General features: G+C 39.6%; 2 protein-coding genes across 3 annotated transcripts in view; one reads left to right on the top strand and one right to left on the bottom strand.

The window, feature by feature from the left end:
- The window catches only part of PROSER1 (proline and serine rich 1), a 29,217-nt gene extending 26,939 nt beyond the window's left edge, over positions 1 to 2,278 (bottom strand). The window contains exon 1 of the mRNA XM_011992968.1: positions 1,362 to 2,278. Coding sequence (XP_011848358.1) covers positions 1,362 to 1,406 — 45 coding nt within the window. The 5' untranslated portion in view covers positions 1,407 to 2,278. The remainder of the gene's footprint in view (positions 1 to 1,361) is intronic.
- Positions 2,279 to 2,479: 201 nt separating this feature from the next.
- Positions 2,480 to 13,948, top strand: NHLRC3 (NHL repeat containing 3). 2 transcript variants are annotated; one of them, XM_011992966.1, is made up of 7 exons: positions 2,480 to 2,891; positions 3,311 to 3,463; positions 3,740 to 3,887; positions 5,940 to 6,140; positions 8,216 to 8,307; positions 10,870 to 10,982; positions 11,506 to 13,948. In XM_011992966.1, exons 1-7 carry the CDS (start codon positions 2,808 to 2,810, stop codon positions 11,756 to 11,758), a joined length of 1,044 nt encoding a protein of 347 aa, XP_011848356.1. In that variant the 5' UTR covers positions 2,480 to 2,807; the 3' UTR covers positions 11,759 to 13,948. The 2 variants fall into 2 exon arrangements, with proteins under 2 accessions (XP_011848356.1, XP_011848357.1); XM_011992967.1 differs by lacking the exon at positions 5,940 to 6,140.
- The last annotated feature ends 7,198 nt before the right edge of the window (positions 13,949 to 21,146 follow it).

The following is a 21,146-nucleotide window of genomic DNA, read 5'->3' as shown; positions in this document are numbered from 1 at the left end:
ATTCCATTTTAATAGACCATGACAACGCTGATGTATCTAATCATTCGGCAAAGCCAGCAGAAGACATGTTTTAACTGCTGACCAGAAATATAGACTTAAGTTGCTATCTCATGTGAACAGGACTTTCATATCTGGAAAATTTTCCTATTCCCCTCTTTAGAATTTACTGTGACATTTTTATGACACTAGGAAGCGAATATGCACACTGAGACCCTGTATCTTCCAAAAGTAAAAATCTGCCGGTCTACTTGGACTCACCAATTATTTTCTCATGAAAAGTAATTAAAAATCAGCTCACGAACAAATTCTGACAAATTCCTAGGCATATAGTTAGCAAACCAACATTTTATTTCAAAAATTAATTGGACACATTGGATTTGCAAAAGCAGAACTTGTTCAAAAAAGAACGTTCAGTATTAACAAATATGAAAACTTAAACACGACAATTTGAAAAAAGAAAAAAGCTGTATAAAACCAAAGTAAAAGTGCAAGACCAGAGACAATAACACCTTCGTAAACTGAAATAAGCACCAGAGCACATGGGAACAATTTCTTCCGTTTCACTGAAGGGTCGTAGAGGTATGCAGGTGAGGAAGAATAATTGCCCGGAAGGCCGAAGGAAAGCACCGTGTGTTGATGTAACAATGGTGCACCAAGTCCTTACATTTTAAAATAAGTAACTTTTCGGTACTTTTGTGCTTGAGATATTGTTAGGCTCAAGACTACCTTCCAGAATTATTGCTGTCTGGTTCACTCTGGGAGATGGGATCCACACAACAGCCTCAAAAAGCAGCAAAAACTTGGAAAGCGGGAGAAAAAAATTTGAACCTCAAGTTATTGACGGCCAGTTCCTAAGAACGTGACTCTAAACTTAATGCCACACTTAACATCAGGACACGAATTTTGCATGGCCAACGCAACAAATACACTCTACCTTATGCTTAGATTTGAAAACCCCATCATAATAACTACCATAAAAGAAACTTTCTGCGTATTACCTCTAGTTTTCAGTCACTCGTGTGTTACTGAAAGATGAGGCAATAAACTCAAAAATACTAAGCCACTTGCCCCAAAGTACAGAGCTATTAAGGATTTGTAAAGCAGGCTTTGGAATGGAGGGGCGTTTGAGTATCATTCCCACGACACCGCGCTGAGTCTCAAATTCGGCGTTAACGTAACTTAATTTCCATCTGTATTGGAAACGTATCAAGATACAAACTCCTCCATTACACGTGAGAATTCAAACCAATTTGGCAATCCTAGGATCCTCATGCTGCACAATCTGCACACAGTACCTCAAAGAGAGTCTAAACCACGAGAATTCATCTCATAAAATAATTCCTGGAATCGAGTGTAATTACCTTTCTAATTTCATCCAGCACCATTTCAAAGGACTTTTTATCCATCTTGACTACTACCCCGACGTGGTTTTAACAGTTATACTTGCAATTACAAGACGTTCATCCCTGGTCAGCTCCGCCGATAGTAAAAATATTTATAGCTGAGGAGGAAAAAGACTCCACGAGCAATAGAGGATGCGAAGAGGTAGAGAGTATTGCAAACTTCGCAAAAAAAAAAAAAAATTCTAAAAACTGAGATTCAGAAAAACTTTTTTTATTAAAAAGAAAAAACACTCCAGTCAGGCTTCCCCAGCTTATTCACACAATGCTTCAGGGCACCTCGGGCAAGAGCCAGGTCCCCTGAGTTCTGCAGAAAAACCCGGGCTCCGCGGCGGGGCTGAGTGCCGTTTCCCTGCAGCTGAGGGCCAGGTGCAGCCACAGGTAGCTCTTGAAGCCGCTTGCCCAGGTGGAGCGGCCGGCAGAGCAGAAACACCTGCACTCGGAGTCCACGGGCGGCGGGGAGGGAGGCGCCGGTCTCTCGACCCGCACCTGCGCCTCGGCCGCCGGCCGCGACCCTCACCGCCGCGAACCCGGACGCATGGTCCGGCTCGCGCTCATCCCCAGCCGCTGCGCTCGACTCCTGGGTACCTCGGCCCTGGCAGCAGGCGGGCCGGCAGGCTCTTTGTTACCAGCTGCTGCGGCTTCCGGGAGCGGGCCGGCGGCTGGAGAGCACCGGGAGCCGGGCGAAGAGGGGCACGGCCTCGCATAGGGGGACTCCGGAAAAACGCAGCCCCAGCAGCGCCAGGCGCCCTGCCTGGTTACCCCTACAGCCCCCACCAGCTCATGGGGACCTACTACAAAGCCAGTCGCGCCTAAGTAAACTCAACACTGCGCCGCCAGCTTGGGCCCCTCTTTCCTGAAAGCCAGAGGTGGGGTCCTGGTGTGGGAACATAGGCATCCATAGCGGATGCCTGGATGGTAGGAATAGGATGTGACAAAAATCCTTCCCGAAGACTAGCTGTCATTATTTTGAATGTTATCCCCACTATACCTCGTGTTTGAGTGTGCGATCTTTTGATTTTGCCGTCTGAATTAAAAAGAATAAATGGCGAGCGATTAAGGCATATCTACGGGCGCCCATACTTTGGTGGCCGCGGGAAGTCACCGGCGAGGACTGCCCTGTGGGCGGGAAAGGGTGGTCACTGGGTGAGCCCGAAGCACCTGACATAAGGGCGGGGACCCCGAAGTGCACACGAAGTCCGGAACTGGTCTTCTTTGATTTTCATTCGCCCTAGTCTCTGTTCCGTTTCGTACTCAAAGCTGTGCCTCCAGGGAGGGGAAACCGGAGATAGGGTCTTCGGGCCCCGGGCAGACCCTCTGTGCCGCTACACACCGTTCGAGCCTGAGGCTGTCAGGTCCTCCCCCAGACACCTGCGGACCCTCCCTCGCCTGGCTTCCCGTCTGGTCATGGCGAGATTCTGGGTCTGCGTAGCCGGTGCTGGCTTCTTTCTTGCATTTCTGGTTTTGCATTCGCGTTTTTGTGGCTCTCCAGTGAGTTGGGTAGTGAGGAAATGACTGTCGGGTGTGCGGATAGTCCTGTTGGGAGGCGTCGCCACGGTCGTGGGATGGAGGTGGCAGGCCCTGGTTCCCTCAGTAGCTTGTCTCAAACCTTGCACCTGGGTCCGAACTGCCTTGACTGTTATAAAATTTGAGTTTAAAAATCTGTGTATCTTACATCGCCATTTTCCTCTTTCCCAACTCCTACTACACCCTCAAATAATTTGCAGATTTCTGTTGTGATCGTGTTGGTCTTTAGGCACATAAGCCCATTTCTTTGGAATTATTTCAGTCCAGCAAACTTCTAGTTGTCAAGGCATGCTTAACAATAAGCCCTGTTACCACCCGCCCCTCCCCCCCTTTTTTCTTCCCTAGAGGGTAAACTAAATCTGAATTGTCTGATTTTATTTAAGGTTTTGAGGAACTTTGCTTTTGCAGTTTCCTGGAGAACTGAGAAAAGTCTTTACCGGCTGGATGTGGATTGGCCTAAGCACCCAGAATATTTTACCGGAACAACATTTTGTGTTGCAGTTGACTCCCTCAACGGATTGGTTTACATAGGTCAAGTAAGTAAAATAGAGAGTTAAAGAAATTATGAACACGAAACAGCAACCTTCCTCTCTTGCTGTAGTAACTGACCATATGCGTTTATATCATGCTAATTGTGCAATTTATTTTTGAGTTGGTTTCAAGTATTTTGATTTCGAATGTGAAAGATATGTTAGATTTTGAAAGTGGTTTTTGAAATATTAGTAAAATTCTCAGTTATTTTTTTTTTCTTTGCCAAGATACAGATTACCTTTCCTTAAAACTGATCCTAGTTATTTTTTGTATACCTTCAGAGAGGGGATAACATCCCAAAGATATTAGTGTTCACAGAGGATGGATATTTTCTACGAGCCTGGAATTATACAGTTGACACACCTCATGGTATATTTGCAGCCAGTACTCTATATGAACAATCCATCTGGATCACAGATGTAGGAAGTGGTATGTATAGTAATATCTATTAAATTATCTTACTGGAAATCGCATCTTTGCACATGTCCTTGTTTGTGTTGTTTAAAATCAGAGTTGCTGAATCTAATTGTAATTTCTTTAACGATTCATGAAATCACATGTTTTTAACAAACTTTATATTATTGTTCTGTGGAATTGAGAAATTTGACAAGGAGCCTGTTAATATAATCTTTCCTTGAACTTGTCTAGGGACTTTTCCTCTTTAAAGCATCAGTTGCTCTTCTCAGATTAAATAACTAAACTGAAGCCAAATAAAGTGGCAGTCTCTAAAAGCAATGACTGGAATCCTTGACTCTTATTTTCCTTTTCCAGTTCTCTTTCATAAAAGATTGTGAAATCGTAACTGTTTGCTTGCTCAAAGTGCAAAGATTGCAGAAATTGGTGTTAATGTTTTTGAAATTCTACTGACTGAAGTATGTCTGAAATCTTCCTGCCATCAAATATTTTTAGTACAAAAAAGCTGAAAAATAAAGTGAGCACAGCTGAATGGCAGCTATGGAGAAAGTTTTCAGAGAAACAATTCACCTGTGGCTGTAGCTTAAAGCAATACCTGAGATGTCCTGGCATTACCCTAGGAATTCAGGAAGAAATGGGATTATAAAGACATTATTTCTGGCATTCCTTGGCTCAGTTGTGTTCTTGAATTCAGGGACATCCTGGTGCTACAGTCCTGGCTGATTCAGATACCATTTTTTAGAGATAATGAGTTCTCAGTTTCTGTAAGTAGTGCCATTATCGCAGCTGTTTTCAGAACCCATAAGATTTCTGGGCCTCAGCTGATGGCCTGTTTATTTCATGCTGTGTTTTACATAGTAAGATTCTGGTTCAACTAAAAAAAATCTATAGATTATCACTGAGTGAATTGTAATACTGTAATGAGGGTCTATTTTCACTTTTTTCCTGAAGATCCACTGTTAAAGACCATTACTTTTAGTTCATTTTATTCATGTGATTTTTAAAAATAAGACTTCATTGATTCCCAGAAATAAAAAGAGCACAGATGATCTCTTCATTTTTTCCATTACAGCTAATTTTCTACCCAGAGATCTGAAGACGGTTTTATGTTCCTATTTCCCAAAGGAATAAATTTCCTCTAATGAAAAATATGGCTACAAATTAGCCTTTTTAAAAAAAAAAAATTTTTATTGGTAGTCTTTTTTGCTAGTTTTTAGAAACTTGGAGGCTTATGTGTTTTTTATTGCTATAAACTTTAGCTCAACTGTCCAAAAGTATAATAATAAATAAATTATTTAACATAGAATTGTAATGCAAGCTGATTCACTTTCTTTCTGGTAAGCTCAATGTATCCGGTTTGTCTTTTGAATACCTATCAATTAATTGGGTATATGTACCTTCAAATTGATTTCTGTTAACTGCTTTATGATATTCCCTTATTGATAGTCTGCTTTATGCTCTTGTTAATTTTAACTTAAAGAAATTTTAACGTGAGAAAATAAGATACTCATGATTTACAAAGATTATTTTCTTCTTAGCAAAGAAAAGTTGAGGGGTTGTATTTTGAATGTCTCCACAAGGTGAAAATGCAGTTAAAAAAAAAATTCTGTACCATAGAGAATGTTTTTGCTGACTGACTGAAATTTAAGATCTGTATGTGAATGATTGAAGTAACAGTTTCAAATATAAGTTGTTCCCTTTACATTTTCTTCTTGATTTCCTTTCATAAGCAATGCTTATTCAAGGTCAAAAGATTAAAAAAGAAAATGCTGCCCCAATACTTTGTTAACATTCTGAGTTTCCTGTATAATGAGTCAATTATGGGGATGTTATTTATTTGAGTTTAGAATCCGCTTATTTTGTACTAATGGAGATTTTAATTCGTGATCAAATGTGGCTATAATTTACAAAGAAGCTATAGTGCTTATTAGTTATATGTAATTTCCTAAGTCTATCAACCATTTATTACTGTTTAATTCTATCAAATTTTTGCTCTTAGCTTACTTGAAAAATCTGAATGTTTGTATAGTGGTTTTATTTGTGAGATGTACATATCTATCTTTATAGGATTCTTTGGTCATACTGTTAAAAAATACAGTTCTTTTGGTGATCTTGTTCAAGTCTTGGGTACTCCAGGCACAAAAGGCACTGGTTTGAATCCTTTGCAGTTTGATAACCCAGCAGAATTATATGTAGAGGACACAGGAGATATTTACATTGTGGATGGAGATGGAGGATTGAATAACAGATTGATCAAACTGTCCCAAGGTACATGACTTAATTGTTTATGGTATTATAAAAATATTATAAATTGGATTGAATTTGTTTGATACTCGGTATAATGTTTTAAGTGTTGTGTATGAAGCAGTGTGTAAAGAGCTAAGTGTATTACTGCCAGAAAACTGAAAAACAGATGTATGATTGCCCACAATAAATGATCCTGATAACAGGCCGACTTTCTTCACCAAAGGCCAGGAGATTCCTCCAAAAGTACCTGGCAACAGTATGAGAATTTCTAGTGGGCTCAGGAGATAAGTGTGTAGAAATTAGAAACCTAGAAGTCCAGAGTCAGGTATCCTACAGGCTGATTAATCTGCAAGCATTTTATTGAATGCCCTTTCTCTGTCCTCTCTAGTATAAGGAGGTGCAGATCTGTTATGTATGAAACAATGCCATGTAGTCTATGGTATTGATTCTTAAAGCAAAATCGACTTAGGAGGAGAAACTAAATTGCCTGGAGAAATAGAACCAGATGTCATGAAGGAAGTAGTTATTGAACTAAACTGGTTTTGGTGGGAGGAGAAGGGAGGATGGATGGAACATTCATGGAGGGTTTGTCATGCATGGTCTACAGGCTGTTATTAACAGGAAAGAAGGTGAAGATGCACTTTTTCAGCAGCATAAAATACAATTTGGGATGTTTTTGAAGTCTTATTTAAGGATTATTAAAGCCATGTTCTTGCCTATAAAGTTTTTGAGGTTTTCTTAGTAGGAAAATAATGTTACAGCAGCAGGTTTTATAAGACATTCTTTTAGGATCTATTTCAAGTGAGCTCTCATTTGGAGGCTATGTAGTCAATTGATATTTAGTAACTGAATTTGGTTGATAACAGTTAAAAGGGACTTATAGGGTAAGGGTAAAGCAAGAATCCAAAAATTTCAATGAAAGAAACAACAAAATCTAGGAGACAGATTGAATATGGGTGTATTAGTTTTCTGTGGTTGCCATAGCAAATTGCCACAAACTGCATGGCTTTAAACAACATAAATTTATTCTCACAGTTTTGGAATCCGGAAGTCAGAAATCTGGTAGGCCGTGCTCATTCTAAAGGCGCTGCCTTGCCGCTTCTAGTTTCTGGTGGCCCAAGCATTCCTTGGCTTGTGGCAGCATAACTCTGATGTCTGTCTCCATATTCACATGGCAGCCCCTTCTTCTCTGTGTGGTTTTGTGCCTCCAGTCTTTCCCTTCTTTCTCTGAATAAGGATTTAGGGACCACCCTAAATCTAGGGTGATCTCATGAGATCCCTAATTTAATTTTATGTGCAAAAACTATTTCCAAATAGCATCACATTCCCAGGTATCAGGAGTTAGGACTTGGACATCTTTTTAAAGGACCACAGTTGAACCCACCATAGTGGATAATAAAGGAGATAGACGGTAAAATCATAATGTGAATTTTTTTTTTTCTTTTTTTTTTGAGAGGGAGTCTGTCTCTGCTGCCCAGGCTGGAGTGCAGTGGCATGATCTCGGCTAACTGCAAGCTCCGCCTCCCAGGTTCAGGCCATTCTCCTGCCTCAGCCTCCCAAGTAGCTGGGGCTACAGGCGACCCCACCACGCTCGGCTAATTTTTTGAATTTTTTTAGTAGAGATGGGGTTTCACCATGTTAGCCAGGATGGTCTCAATCTCCTGACCTCGTGATCCGCCCACCTCGGCCTCCCAAAGTGCTGGGATTACAGGCGTGAGCCACCGTGCCCGGCCCATAATGTGAATTTCTAAGGTCTGTGGAATACTAATATCAAGTAACAGATAAGTTGGGAAGGGGAACCAGTTTTAGGGAGAGGATGACATAAACCCTAAATAATGATTTTGAAGCAGTCATGAAAAATTCAAGTGGAGATAATAATTAAAGAAGTAGATTAATTGCCTAAAGCAGAGAAGGAACTTTAAAAAAATTAATTGTAAGAGATGGGCAAGTGGCCATATAGACAGGAAAGCTGAGAAAGCATAGTCAAGTGAACCAGCAGTGTAATTAAATAGTCCTTTGTAACCTGTTTCACAAAATATGCAAATCCTTGAGACATTCTATATGTTGTTCTGACTATATATTTTTACCATTTATAGATTTCATGATCCTTTGGCTGCATGGAGAAAATGGGACAGGGCCTGCTAAGTTCAACATACCTCACAGTGTTACACTTGATTCAGCTGGTCGGGTAAAAATACAGTGTCATTGTTTCTGGGACTATGCATCTGAATATGTTTGTGCGTGTGTGTGTGTGTGTCTGTGTGTGTCTGTGTCTGGGCATGTATATATAGATTGTATACATGTGTGTCTGGGCATGTGGAGATGTGTGTTAGTGGGTATGTCTGGGTAATTACTCTGGGGCTGGGTGTGCACACATACTTCCGTACAAATGTTTGAGTCGTATAGTGAGGGGGTTCCCCAAATATTTAGAAATGAGCACAATGGATATCCTGTACCATTTAAAAGGATAGAAGGAACAAATAATGGATCTGAACATAAAGTTGCCTGAAAGAAAAAGTTGCCTGCTTACTGGGAAAACTCCACTAAAAGTGTTTGAATATCTTTTCACTTCTCAAGAAAAAAAGTGCTGATCTAAAGTGGAGTGGGAGAGGTTAATCTTGGAAGTTTGAAAAAGAGTCACCTAGGCAAACTCTTGTTCTCACTAGCTCCACTTTGTTTAGGGAACAGAAAGCTTTAGCCAACAAATTTCAATCAATTTCTCTCTTTTCTGCCCTACTCACTACTATCTCTTTTGCCTTGACTCAACTTCTAAGCATAGATCTGACTTCTTTGAGGTTACCTTTTCACAACAAAACCCCCACCAAAAAATTTGTATATTAGTTTCTCCTCCTTTTCCCATAGCAGCCTGTACTTCCTATCATAGTAACTATAATGCTATATTATAATCATTTGTCTCTCTCCCCTAATAGATGTTAGCCTGTTGAGAGTGCTTACTGAATCTCTTTTGCTTTATTTCTTAGTGCCTAGTACATCGTAGTCATATTTATTTATTAAATGACTAAATGTCTTGACACACAATGGATACATTAGGCTGCTTGCCTTCATACCATTAGGCATTTAATCCATTTCTACTTCCGATTCAGTGATCAGCAAACAAACTTCTAATTATGACTTGGCTTCCTAATCATAATTGATTGACAAAAATGAGAATGTTTTGATCATTAAATCTTCTGATCTGCCATAAGACGTTAATCAACCATGTGAACTTTGTATGTAAATTGGGAACTGGAAAGTTTAAATTAAACTTTTGCACATTATCCTTCTGAGCTTGGGTGACTCATTGTGTGCTAAGAAAAAAAAAATCAAATTTCAGAGCCTGGGAAACCTTGACCCAGGTAAATTCATCATGGTGAGGAACACCCTTCTAAAAGGCCTTGGATATCATCTGATGGGGATACTCTGGCATTCCTGAATGATAAAGAGTGTCAATTATACACAATTGTTTTATAACAATAGCAATTCTGTTCTGAGTACTTTACATTATTAACTCATTTAATCATCACCACGACCGTATATGAAAGGTTAGTCAGTTCCAGACTTCTTGTTATGTGTTAAACAGGAGTTCCCATAATCAAAATTCACTGAGTGTTGAGCAGGAAAGATAATACTACAATCTAAAGTATCATTCCATCCTAGGGTGTAAACTGTACTTCTTCCTTGGTCATTTGTCTGGGATACTAATCTCAAAATCTTTAAGAAAACCCATCCTTAGTAAAGGATCATAGATCAGGAAAAGACCTTGAGAAATTGCTTTATTTTGGCATTAATAAAGTTTCTTAAATGGTGTAGTGAGTTTTGATTTGTTTCTGATTGGAGATGAATTCAATGGCTACCAAAATTCACACACATTGATGAAGTTGTAGTCAGGGTTACTGGTGAAGAAATAATCTCTCAATCCATAAACCCAAGAAATCCAAAGGACCAAAAGCAGGGAGGTAGAAGTAAATGGGACTGACCCACTCCCAGTGCATTATTTCATACCTCTCTACAACCCTGGCCATAAGTCATCAAAAACCATTTCCCTTTATGCTTTAAGTTGCATGCATGTAGCCATGAAATATCATTTAGAATGCGTCTCACTTCTTGTCTTATAACAAGTTCCTTAATAACCCATTACAGTGTATAACAAGCCTAAATTAAACCTGTTACCGTTCTTTATGTGTTGCTAAAATATCTCAAGCTTCTTCTTTAGTTGGTTCAGCACTCTGTACATACCTTGGTAATAGCAGGTATGGGTTTAATGATACTGCAATATGAATGAATACCTCACATCCTGCTATCTTGAGCTCTCGAGAAGTGAGGCTGCTTTTCTTTGTCACATTGCCTGGCCCAGGAGCTGACAAGCCAGTAGCACTCATTGAAAAATGAATGCTTGTTAAAGGAATGAATGAATGTTGTCACTTTTCATTATCTACTGATCCCCTGCATTATGGTAGAGTACTCCAGCTTTTTAGTTATTCACACATTTAGAACAGTAGACAGAGTATTATAAGCTTTGGGTTAAGACAACTTTGGGTTGTGCCTCTCCCACTTGTAAGCTTACTTCAGAGAAGGTAACCTTTCTGAACTTTAGTTTTTCCTCATCTGAAAATGGGACTTATACTACCTTCTTTGGAATCCTCTTAAGTGAGATATTGTATGCGAAACTAGTGAAAATAAATATTCTTTTCCCTTTCTTTTTCTCATATTATGGATATTTTTCAATTGACTTTTTTTGTGTGTTTTTCAGGTGTGGGTTGCTGACCGAGGAAATAAAAGAATCCAAGTATTTGATAAAGACACTGGGGAGTGGTTAGGAGCATGGAATAATTGTTTCACAGAAGAGGGACCTTCTTCAGTCAGGTAATTGTTTCATTTTATTGCCAAATGCTTGTTTTAGTTAGTGTACATATCTCACTTCTCTGAATAGCTAGCTGAAAGTTTAAAATGTTTATTGTTAATTTTGAATCAGGGGAAAATAGAAATATACAGAGAAAGTTGATATCCGAGATTTTCAGATCCCAGATAAAGTGAACACAAGAAATAACATGCTAGACCTCTCCTCTAGCCTTTACTTGGTAAATTTTTAAACACAGGACAAAAATCAAACCCAGCCTAACGTCAGTTCTTCATTAGTTTCATTTTGTGGACTATGATATTGATACTTTTAAAAACTTTAAGCTAATCTTTGGCTTTGCTTACCATCATGGACATCTTATTCCCTCATAAACAGAATTAGATCAAATTAAAATTCTCCTTAAAAGATTCATTCAGCAAGTAGATGCCTACTGTTGTTTGGCACAGTAGGGGATTAAAATGTTGAAAAAAAATAACCCCTTATGTTTATTTCACAGACATTTATTATGTTAAATGTCTTTCTCCTTAGATTTACTCCTGATGGGAAGTACTTGATTGTGGCCCAGCTGAATCTTAGCAGGCTCTCAGTTGTAGCAGCACCCCCGGTGGGAAGCATTGGGGAGTGTTCTGTGATCAGCACAATCCAACTAGCAGATCAAGTTTTGCCACATCTCCTGGAAGTCGACAGAAAGACTGGAGCGCTCTATGTAGCAGAAATTGGAGCAAAACAAGTACAAAAATATGTCCCTTTGAATAGCTATGTTCCTGCATTTGGTTCATAATGTTTCTTTCCTGCGAATATTTCAAGTGGCAGTTCAGATTCTCAAATTCACTAAGTGCTTAAAAATGATGTTCAAGCACAAGAATTTACTTTTCTAGTATAAAAGATCTAGTATCAGAAAGATTTGTTTTTATATCATTAAGAATCATATATTTTGTTGCCCTCTTGGGACTTAGTTTTATTTGTAAGTGTATAAGGACATGTTAATGAAAGGAATGTAACTAAAAAATGAGGTTGGGAAGAGGGACTAAGGTCGCAACCTCATTATTTGCCCGGGTAGACTGATTGTCCCTGGGTAAAAAAAATGGGAATAAAAATGAGCTTGCAGGATAATTTATTAAATTTCATGTGAAGAACTCCAGACCTCCAGATCGTGCAACTAACATAAAATGAGCTGCTTGAGAGATTGTAAATAGGATGAACTGTTGATTAATTTGAGTACCCACAGAGTGCTGTGTCTTGACCACGTAAAAATGAAGAAGCAGGGTTGCCTTTTGAGTAGCTTCCAGTCCAGTGGGGAGACAAGTGGGCAAACAGTCACAACACAGCAAAAGCGACCTTGGAGCGTAGTGGGACTTTTGGAGTAGGAGCGCTGCATTTGACTGAGGGAATCGTGGAGACTTCGCAGGAGAAGTGAATTTGAGCTCAGACTTGAAAACAGGAAGAGCTTACCAAGGGACAAGGAGGAGAAAACAATAATTTCCATGTAAAGAAGGTATAAAAAGTTAGAAACGTACTGTAAAGTTTGGTAGGCTTTAAGCTTTTTTTAAAGCCCAACTTGGCTTTCGTCCGTTACCTATAAGATACTTAACGTCAATCAGCCTTTAAATGTTGGAATAAAATGGCTGGCATCTAAGCACTTTACTAAAAGAGGTTTTTACAAATAACCAAGGATTTTAGAGCTTCCTTCTCTTTTTTTTTTCTTTTTCTTTCTTTCTTTTTTGTTTTACTTGAACTCAGCTTATTCCTAACATTTGTCTACCTCAAAGAAATTTCAAGATTATTCAGATAACATAGATATGTGCCAAATCCTTTGAGCTGTTAAGATGGATAATTTCCTGCTTTCCTCCTTCTACATCTTCTCCTCCCACCCCCTCCTTTGGTCTGAATATTGACTTCCCAACTAAGACCTTTTTTTCTGAGTTTGTTTTAGCTTATTATAGGTTTTGGAGGAACTTTGCCATTTTATAATTTTTCAAATCATTCTTCCCTCTTCCTCGCATCAGCTTCCTCTTTTCCCAGTGTTTTAATGTAAATTGCGTAGCATATGACAGATCTTGAGCTGACTTTGCTCTTCACCTGTTACGACTGGAGTATTTTCCAGACCTGAAGGGACTCACACTTGTTTTGATGCTTGGATCACATCTCTGTGTGGTTAAGAAGGTAAATCTACCAACAGGAAGCCCTGTACTCTGTATTCTAAGGCCTTCCATAAATGTCTGTGCCACTGATCGGACTATATGACCTTAAACAAGTCACCTTAGTTTTCAGTGAAATGGGAACATCATTGTCTCCTTTTTCATGAATGCTGTGAGAATCAGATGTGCAACGGATAGAGACTTGCCCTTTGAAATCTATACCTCTGGATACATTAGAGGCATTTTATTAACAAAGGCCCTTCTAAATGTGCTATATATGTGACAATAGCTATCAGATTTGTCTTAATTTTGTGTTTATAGCATTTATCAAAACATATCCTCATAGACTTTATGCAGATTAGCTAATATGGTCAATTGATTTGGATAAAAGAAAGTAATTTCAGCGTTTGTTTTTAAGCCAGGACAAGAAGTGCAAATGCCTCTTTGAAGTAATTTAGGCTAGGTAAACTGATTTTGAAATTTCGAAATGTTTTATTTTACTTTGTTTTATGAAGCCAGGACAAGAAGTGCAAATGCCTCTTTGAAGCAGTTTAGGCTAGGTAAACTGATTTTGCCAATTCAAAATGTTTTATTTTACTTTGTTTTATATCAGAGTCTTATAAAACCTGCTGCAAATGTTTCTGAATATCTTTGTAAAAGTGTTTATTAGTATACCTCTGATTATAGTACTTCACTTTTTTCATTTGGATTAATTAGTTAAATGAATGAGAAATGTGTTATGTTTTCTACTAAAAAGTATAAATTAAAATTTTGGCAAGGAAAGGCAATATTATCTGGCTCCACAATTAAAGTTTGATTTTATTGTCACAAAAGCAGTCTATAACTATTCATTTAAAGAATTTCAACAATTATGAAATCACAAGTTGATGCTGAAAGAATATCCTGCTTTTCACACATTAGGGTGTAAGCTGATGTGCATAAATATGACTAGAAGTTGCTTACAACATTTAAATAATGTAGCTTGTTTTGAGGTGGTGGGCGGGTACAACTGACAGTACTAACTAGCTAATTGTCTACATTTCTGCATTAAAAGTGGAACATCTTTATACTTCTACTTTTTAGGTCTATTCTTGGAGTAGGGGAGGGGAGAAAGTGTTCTAAACCAGAAAACCAAAGACTGTACACTTAGCTATATCTTTCCTTACCTGTACCATCAGATTCGGTCTTTCAAGTGGAATATTTATCAAGCAGAGAAAACTTGGATGAAATGTGATGGCGAACAAAGATTTACCATAAACTATTATTATTATCATTATTATTATTTTGAGACAGAGTCTCGCTGTGTCGCCCAGGCTGGAGTGCAGTGGCGTGATCTCACTGCAAGCTTCGCCTCCCGGGTTCACGCCATTCTCCTGCCTCAGCCTCCCGAGTAGCTGGGACTATAGGTGCCCGCCACCACGCCCGCCTAATTTTTTTTATTTTTTATTTTTCGTAGAGACGGGGTTTCACCGTGTTAGCCAGGATGGTCTCGATCTCCTGACCTCATGATCCGTCCGCCTCAGCCTCCCAAACTGCTGGGATTATGTTCTTAGGTCACTTAACAGATTAAAAGACTGCTTCAAGCAATGTAGTGTAAGGCTAAGGCAGTCAAGTCCTAACTTGTTTTGCCTTTGCTGGTTTTAAGCACTTCTGCATTTGAAGACAGGACAGATTGGATGGTCAGCACTAAAATGGAAACTCTCCAAGTTTTGCTTTTTAGGCTCATCAAAATAAATGAGAGTTTTTAAAAGTCCTAAATGTATTACTTTAATTTGTTGTATTATCTGCTATATATTTTCAGCAACAATAAAAAAATCAAATTAATCAGCTTTATTGATTCAGTAAAAAGTTTTGAGACAACAAACATATAAAGGCACTCAGGCAGGTATCCTCTGCTCTAATAGTTCCCTACCTGGTTGGGAAAACAAGCTACTTAAACCTTGTCTTTCAGTAGTTTTAGGAGGTACCATTTTTGGCACTTGCGTTATGTTACATTCTTGATACACAAGAGGTCAGTAGTGTTCTGCTTATAAGCATTTCTTGAAATCAAACATGAGCTAAGCTTCATAGTTCGATTTTTTTTTTTTTTTTTGAAGCTACCATGTTCACCATACTTTCATTGTTTTTCTTTTTTCCACAACTTGCTTACATCTTGAGGAAACTGGTTTATGGGTGAAACATTTTCCAAGCATTGTTGGAAATTTTTTACTGGTTAATTGGACTTGTCCACAATTAAAAAGAAACGTTTAAACCTTTTCAGTAATTCAAACTAACAGCCAGAAGTGAATTAACTTATTTTAAATGAAGGTGAAACTATAATCTGAATGTGTAAGTTTAGTACAATAGAGAATGAATTTGTATTAGTGGGGAATTATTCTTTTTTCTCCCTAGTAGGTGTTTTTTGTTGTCGTCATTGTTATTGTTTTAAAAAAAAAAAACAATTTCACCTTGCGGTTGCTATTTTACAAATAAGAAAAATAAGTTTTTTATAAAGGCTCTTAAGTCATTTCTTTATCAACTACTCTGTGGAATCCATGAGTTTATAAATTAATCCTCTAAACACTAAATGACATGTAGATGCTCCTTTTGTGTATAAGAATTGAATAGAACTTGAGCAATGAAAAATTTATCCATTGCTTCCAGATTTTTTTCTTTTCCTTTCTTCCTTTCCTTACTCTCTTTCTTTCATTCTCTCTCCCTTTCTCTCTTTCTTTCTCTCTCTCCTTCTTTCCGTCCCTTCCTCCCTACCCTCCTTCCTTTTCTTTCATTTATTTATTTATTTATTTTGAAACAGAACCTCGCTCTGTCACTCAGACTGGAGTGCAGCAGCGCAATCTCGGGTCATTGCAACCTCCGCCTCCTAGGTTCAAGTGATTCTCCTGCGTCGGCCTCCTGAGTAGCTGGGATTATAGGTGCATGCCACCATGACAGGCTAACTTTCTAATATTTTGTCAAGATGGGTTCTCACTGTGTTGCACAGGCTGTCTTCTAGGTTTTCTAGTTTGAGTGCATGGATATGTTTTAGTAGTTAGTCTCTGAGGATCTTTTGTATTTCTGTGGGATCAGCTGTAATGTCTGTCTTTTCTGATTCTACTTATTTGTATTGTTACTCTTTTTATTAATCTAGATAGCAGGGTATCTTGTTTATGCTTTCAAAAAACCAACTTTTGGTTTCATTGATCTTTCGTATGTATTTTTGCATCTCAACTTCATTCAGTTCTGCTCTGATTTTAGTTTTCTTCTGCTAGCATTGAGGTTCTTGTTTTTCTAGTTCCTCTGGGGGCAATGTTTGATTATTAATTTGATATCTTTCTAGAAGTACTTGTTTTATCAATCTGAATTCTCCAGTGTTGGGTACGTATTTATTTAGGATAGTTAAGTAGTACTGAATTGAACCTTTTATCATTATGTAATGCCCTTCTTTATCCTTTTTGACTGTGTTGTTTAAAGCTTATTTTGTCTTATGTAAGAATAGTTACCTTGCTGTCTTTTGCTTTCTGTTTGCATGATAGATTTTTCTCCATTTCTTTATTTTGAGACTATGGGTGTTGTTACATGTGAGATGGGTCTCTTGAAGATAGATGGTTGGGTCTTGCCAGTCTGTTCCATTTAAATGGGGCATTTAGACTATTTATGTTCAAGGTTAATATTGATATGTAAGGATTTGATCCTGTCATTTTGTTATTAACTGGTTGTTTTGTAGACTCAATTATGTAATTGCTTTGTAGGATCTGTAGCTTATGTACTTAAGTGTGTTTTTGTGGTATCAGATATTGTTCTTTCCACATTTTGAACTCTCTCCTTAAGTACTTCTTGTGAGGCAGGTCTAGTGGTAATCAATTCCCTTAGTGTTTGCGTGTTTGGAAAGGATTTCATTTCTCCTTTCCATGTGAAGCATAATTTGGCAAGATACAAAATTCTTGGTTGGAATTTCTTTTCTTTAAGGATGCTGAATATACATCCCCAGTCTATCCTGGCTTGTAAAGTTTCTGCTGAGAACTCTGTTGTTAGCCTGATGGGGTTCCCTTTGTAAGTGACTTGGCCTTTTTCCCTAACCACCTTTATGATTTTTTTTTTTCTTGTTGACTTTGGAGAATCTGATGACTATGTGTCTTTGGGATGGTTGTCTTGTATAATATCTTGCAGATGTTCTCTAGATTTCTGGAATTTGCATGTCTACCTCTCTAGTGAGATTGGGAAAATTTCTGTGGACTATATCCTCAAATATGTTTTCCAAGTTGCTTACTCTCTGTTTTCCTCTCTCAGGAATGCCAATGAGTTGTAGGTTTGGTCTCTTTATATAGATGTTGCGGGAAGTCAGGGACCCCAAACGGAGGGACCTGCTGAAGCCGTGACAGAAGAACATAAATTGTGAAGATTTCATGGACATTTATCAGTTCCCCAATCAATACTCTTATAATTTCCTATGCTTGTCTTTACTTTAATCTCTTAATCCCGTCATCTTCAGAAGCTGAGGATGTATCTCGCCTCAGGACCCTGTGATGACTGCGTTAACTGCACAAATTGTTTGTAAAGCATGTGTGTTTGAACAATATGAAATCTGGGCACTTTAAGAGTAGGATAACAGCGATTTTCAGGAAACAAGGGAGATAACCTTAAAGTTTGGCTGCCTGTGGGCTGGACAGGACAGAGCCATATTTCTCTTATTACCAAAAAGCAGCTAAGAGAAATATCAATGAATTCTTTCCCCAGTAAGGAATATTAATAATTAATAGCCCTGGGAAAAGAATGCATTCCTGGGGGGGCCTCTGAAATGGCTGCTCTGGGGTGTCTGCCTTATGCAGTTGCAGATAAGGGATGAAACACACCCTGGCCTCCTGCAGCACCTCCAGGCTTGATAGGATTAGGAAATTCCAGCCTGGCGAACTGTAGTCAGACCAGTTCTCTGCTCTTGAACCCTGTCAAGATGTTTGTCAGTGACAATGTGTGCCCAGCGGGACATGGACCTTCCTTAGCAATTCTAGTTTTGCCCTGACCTTGTGATCTCACCCTGACCTTCTGCCTTGTGATCTTCTGTTGCCCTTGAGGCATGTGATTTCTGTGACCCACACCCTATTCGTACACTCCCTCCCCTTTGAAAATTGCTATTGAAAACTTGCTGGTTTTACGGCTCAGGAGCCATCACGGAACCTGCCAACATGTGATGTCTCCCCCAGACACCCAGCTTTAAAATTTATCTCTTTTGTACTCTTTCCCTTTATTTCTTAGACCGGCTGACACTTAGGGAAATAGAAAAGAACCTATGTTAAAATATTGTGGGGGTGGTTCCCCTGATACATAATCTCATGTTTCTCTCAGGTTTTGTTCATTAAAAAAATTTTTTTTTTAAATTTTTATCTGACTGGGTTGATTTGAAGGACCGGTCTTCGAGCTCAGAGATTCTTTTCTCAGCATGGTCTATTCTGTTCTTTAGGCTTCCAACTGTACTATGAAATTTTGTAGTGAATTTTTAAATTCCAGAAGTTCAGTCTGTTTCTTTCTTTAAAAATTACTATGTCATCTCTCCAGGACCATTTTACTGGCTTCCTTGGATTGAGTTTAAACTTTCTCCTGTATCTCATTGAGATTTTTTTGCCATACAGATTCTGAATTCTATGTCTGTCATCTCTCTCAGCCATTTCAATCTGGTTAGGAACCAGACATTGCTGGGGAGCTAGTGCAATTATTTAGAGGTAAGGAGACACTGACTTTTTTAATCATCGGAGTTTTTGCGCTGATGCTTTCTCATATGAGAGGGCTGGTGTTGCCTTATCATTTTGAAATGGCTGTTGTTTGGATGAGGCTTTTTGTTTTTATATTCTTTATTTCCCTTGAGGGTTTGACTGGAGTATGCTGCCTATAGTCGATTGACTTCATTCCTGAGTGCTTTCAGAGGGTCAAGGCTCTGTGTGGGATCTTTCTTTGTGGTTAGATTCCTGCATTGGGTTTCACTGGTGATGTATGGTGAAAGAATTTATGTTTGGTGGTTTAATTAAGGCTGTGATCTAGTACGTGGCTCTTAAGAGTAAGGGCAAAGAGAAAGAATTTTTAATTTAAAAAAATCGTTAAAAAAGAAAAAGCATGATGTAGGCTGATAAATAAAAAAAATAATTTTTGAAAAAGAGTAAGGGCTGGTAGATAGGCACTCAGTCATATGCCTCTTATATTTTGGTGCATTCACAGCAGTACTCTGGGGTGAGTTAGACGGGGTGGGCAAGAGATAACCTCCTCACCAAATCCATTCCTGGGTCTTGGAGAGCCCCCTCCAATCACTGGTGCCATGCTCATGTTTTCTTAGTCCCAAAGTGGGGTGCTGGTGGGTTGTGTTCTCCCTTCCCTTAGTGTCACCCAAGCCAAAGTTTAGGTTACCAGGAGACCCACAGGTCCCTGGGGACCCACTGGTCCTCTGTGCTTGGCAGAGTCAGAGCAGGTTGTGGGATATGTCAACAGGTGGCCCTTTGATGCAGTAGGTCAAGGGTGAGGATCCCTGGGCAGGGCAGTGTTGCTGTGGGTATGCCGCTGGTGTGGTGACTGCAGCCTGGGTTTTTTTCCCCTAGCAGACGGCTGTGGGAACCATTCCACTCGTGCTCCCACAATGGGATCTCCTTACGGTGTCTATCCTAGTAGCTGGCCTGACCAGCTAGTTTTGTCCCATTCCATCTGCACCCAAATTGCTGAGCTGTTGGTTCTTCTGGGTTGTGGGGCTCCTTCTGGCAGAGGCTATGGCTGACCAGCAGGCTACACCTTTCCCTGGCTGGTCTTGCAGACGGAAGTGTGTTCTGCTCCTGCTCCGGCCTACGAACCCGCACCTTATACTTCTCAGTGTTTGGAGAGTAGGGGCTCTTACCCCAATCTAGCTCTGGCCACAGATCTCGGTTGGATATCCCCCGGCTGTGTGTCCGAACTCTGGGGGATTCGGACCAGACCTATGGCTTTGTCCTCTGACCTCTTGGGGTTGAGCACAGGCTGTGCAGGGGGGCTGAAGTGCTCCTAGGCCACCAGCAAAGCACTCAGGAGGGGCAGTGGAAGCTGTGCTATGTGTATGCTTTTATGGGAGCAGCCAGCCAGAAGACTTGGGAGGGACTGGCAGAGAAAGGGGCGTGGCAGATTAGAGTCACCCTGGTCTTATGGGAAAGATAGCCCTGCTCTCTCCTGGCCTTGGTGGTTAGCAGAGGTTAGAGCCACAGGGAAATGGTTGTGGATGGTCATGTTTTGCTGCAGCTGCCCCCCGTGCAAAACCTTCTGGGCTCTATGCAGGCTCAAACTCTGCCTCTGTCTACTCTCTGGGCAACTCCCCTTGCCAATCCGAATATCTGTGAGGGTGGTGGGAGCTCTTGTAGCTAGGATCTTGGAGGTCCACAGCAGGAGAGTGTTGCCTTGCAGTTCCTTCGCTCACCCCTTTCTCACGACCTATTTAAGGCCTGGAGCTGGTCCCAGTGCTTGACAACTCCATGCAGGGTTCCCAACTTCCTCTTCCACCTCAATGTATATATCACCCTTCTATCAGCACTCAGTTTTTCTGCTCAAGAGATCACGATGGTTTACCTGATATTTTGGTTTCTCTTGGTGGGAGAGGCACTTCCCAGTTGCATCAAGTCAGACATCTTGTCCCTCTCCCTCCACAAAATACTTTCTATTTTCATTGCATGGATCCTTGTCAGTGAAACAAAACAACACATCTTAAACAAAAATGTAATATAACAGAAAGAAATGTTCATTTTTTTATGTGATGAAAAGTCAAGAATGACATGAAAAGGGGATGAGGTCTTTAAATCAGTAACTCAGTAAGCATTCATATTTGGCACGCACACCACGGTCTGGATGCCTAGTTTTCAACATTATCCAGTAGAAGTGATGATGATAATATATATTTCATCTTATACATATATGTCATATGCTATATCTCTGCTGTTCAATAGGGTAGCCTCTAGCTCATGTGGTTTTTGGACACTTGAAATGTAGCTGTGTGTCTGAGGAACTGAATTTTCTACCATATTTCTAATTAAATTGTCTCGTGTGGCTATTGGCTAC

Source organism: Mandrillus leucophaeus, unplaced genomic scaffold (genome assembly GCF_000951045.1).
Source record: "Mandrillus leucophaeus isolate KB7577 unplaced genomic scaffold, Mleu.le_1.0 Scaffold421, whole genome shotgun sequence".
Lineage (NCBI taxonomy): Eukaryota > Metazoa > Chordata > Mammalia > Primates > Cercopithecidae > Mandrillus > Mandrillus leucophaeus.
This window is presented reverse-complemented; position numbering and strand designations above follow the sequence as displayed.

Excerpts from the sequence above, each read along its gene's own strand:
- NHLRC3 (XM_011992966.1), top strand. The coding sequence starts at position 2,808 with ATGGCGAGATTCTGGGTCTGCGTAGCCGGTGCTGGCTTCTTTCTTGCA. Across the intron at positions 3,464-3,739 it reads GATTGGTTTACATAGGTCAA|AGAGGGGATAACATCCCAAA; the intron begins GTAAGTAAAATA and ends GTATACCTTCAG. Across the intron at positions 10,983-11,505 it reads GAGGGACCTTCTTCAGTCAG|ATTTACTCCTGATGGGAAGT; the intron begins GTAATTGTTTCA and ends CTTTCTCCTTAG.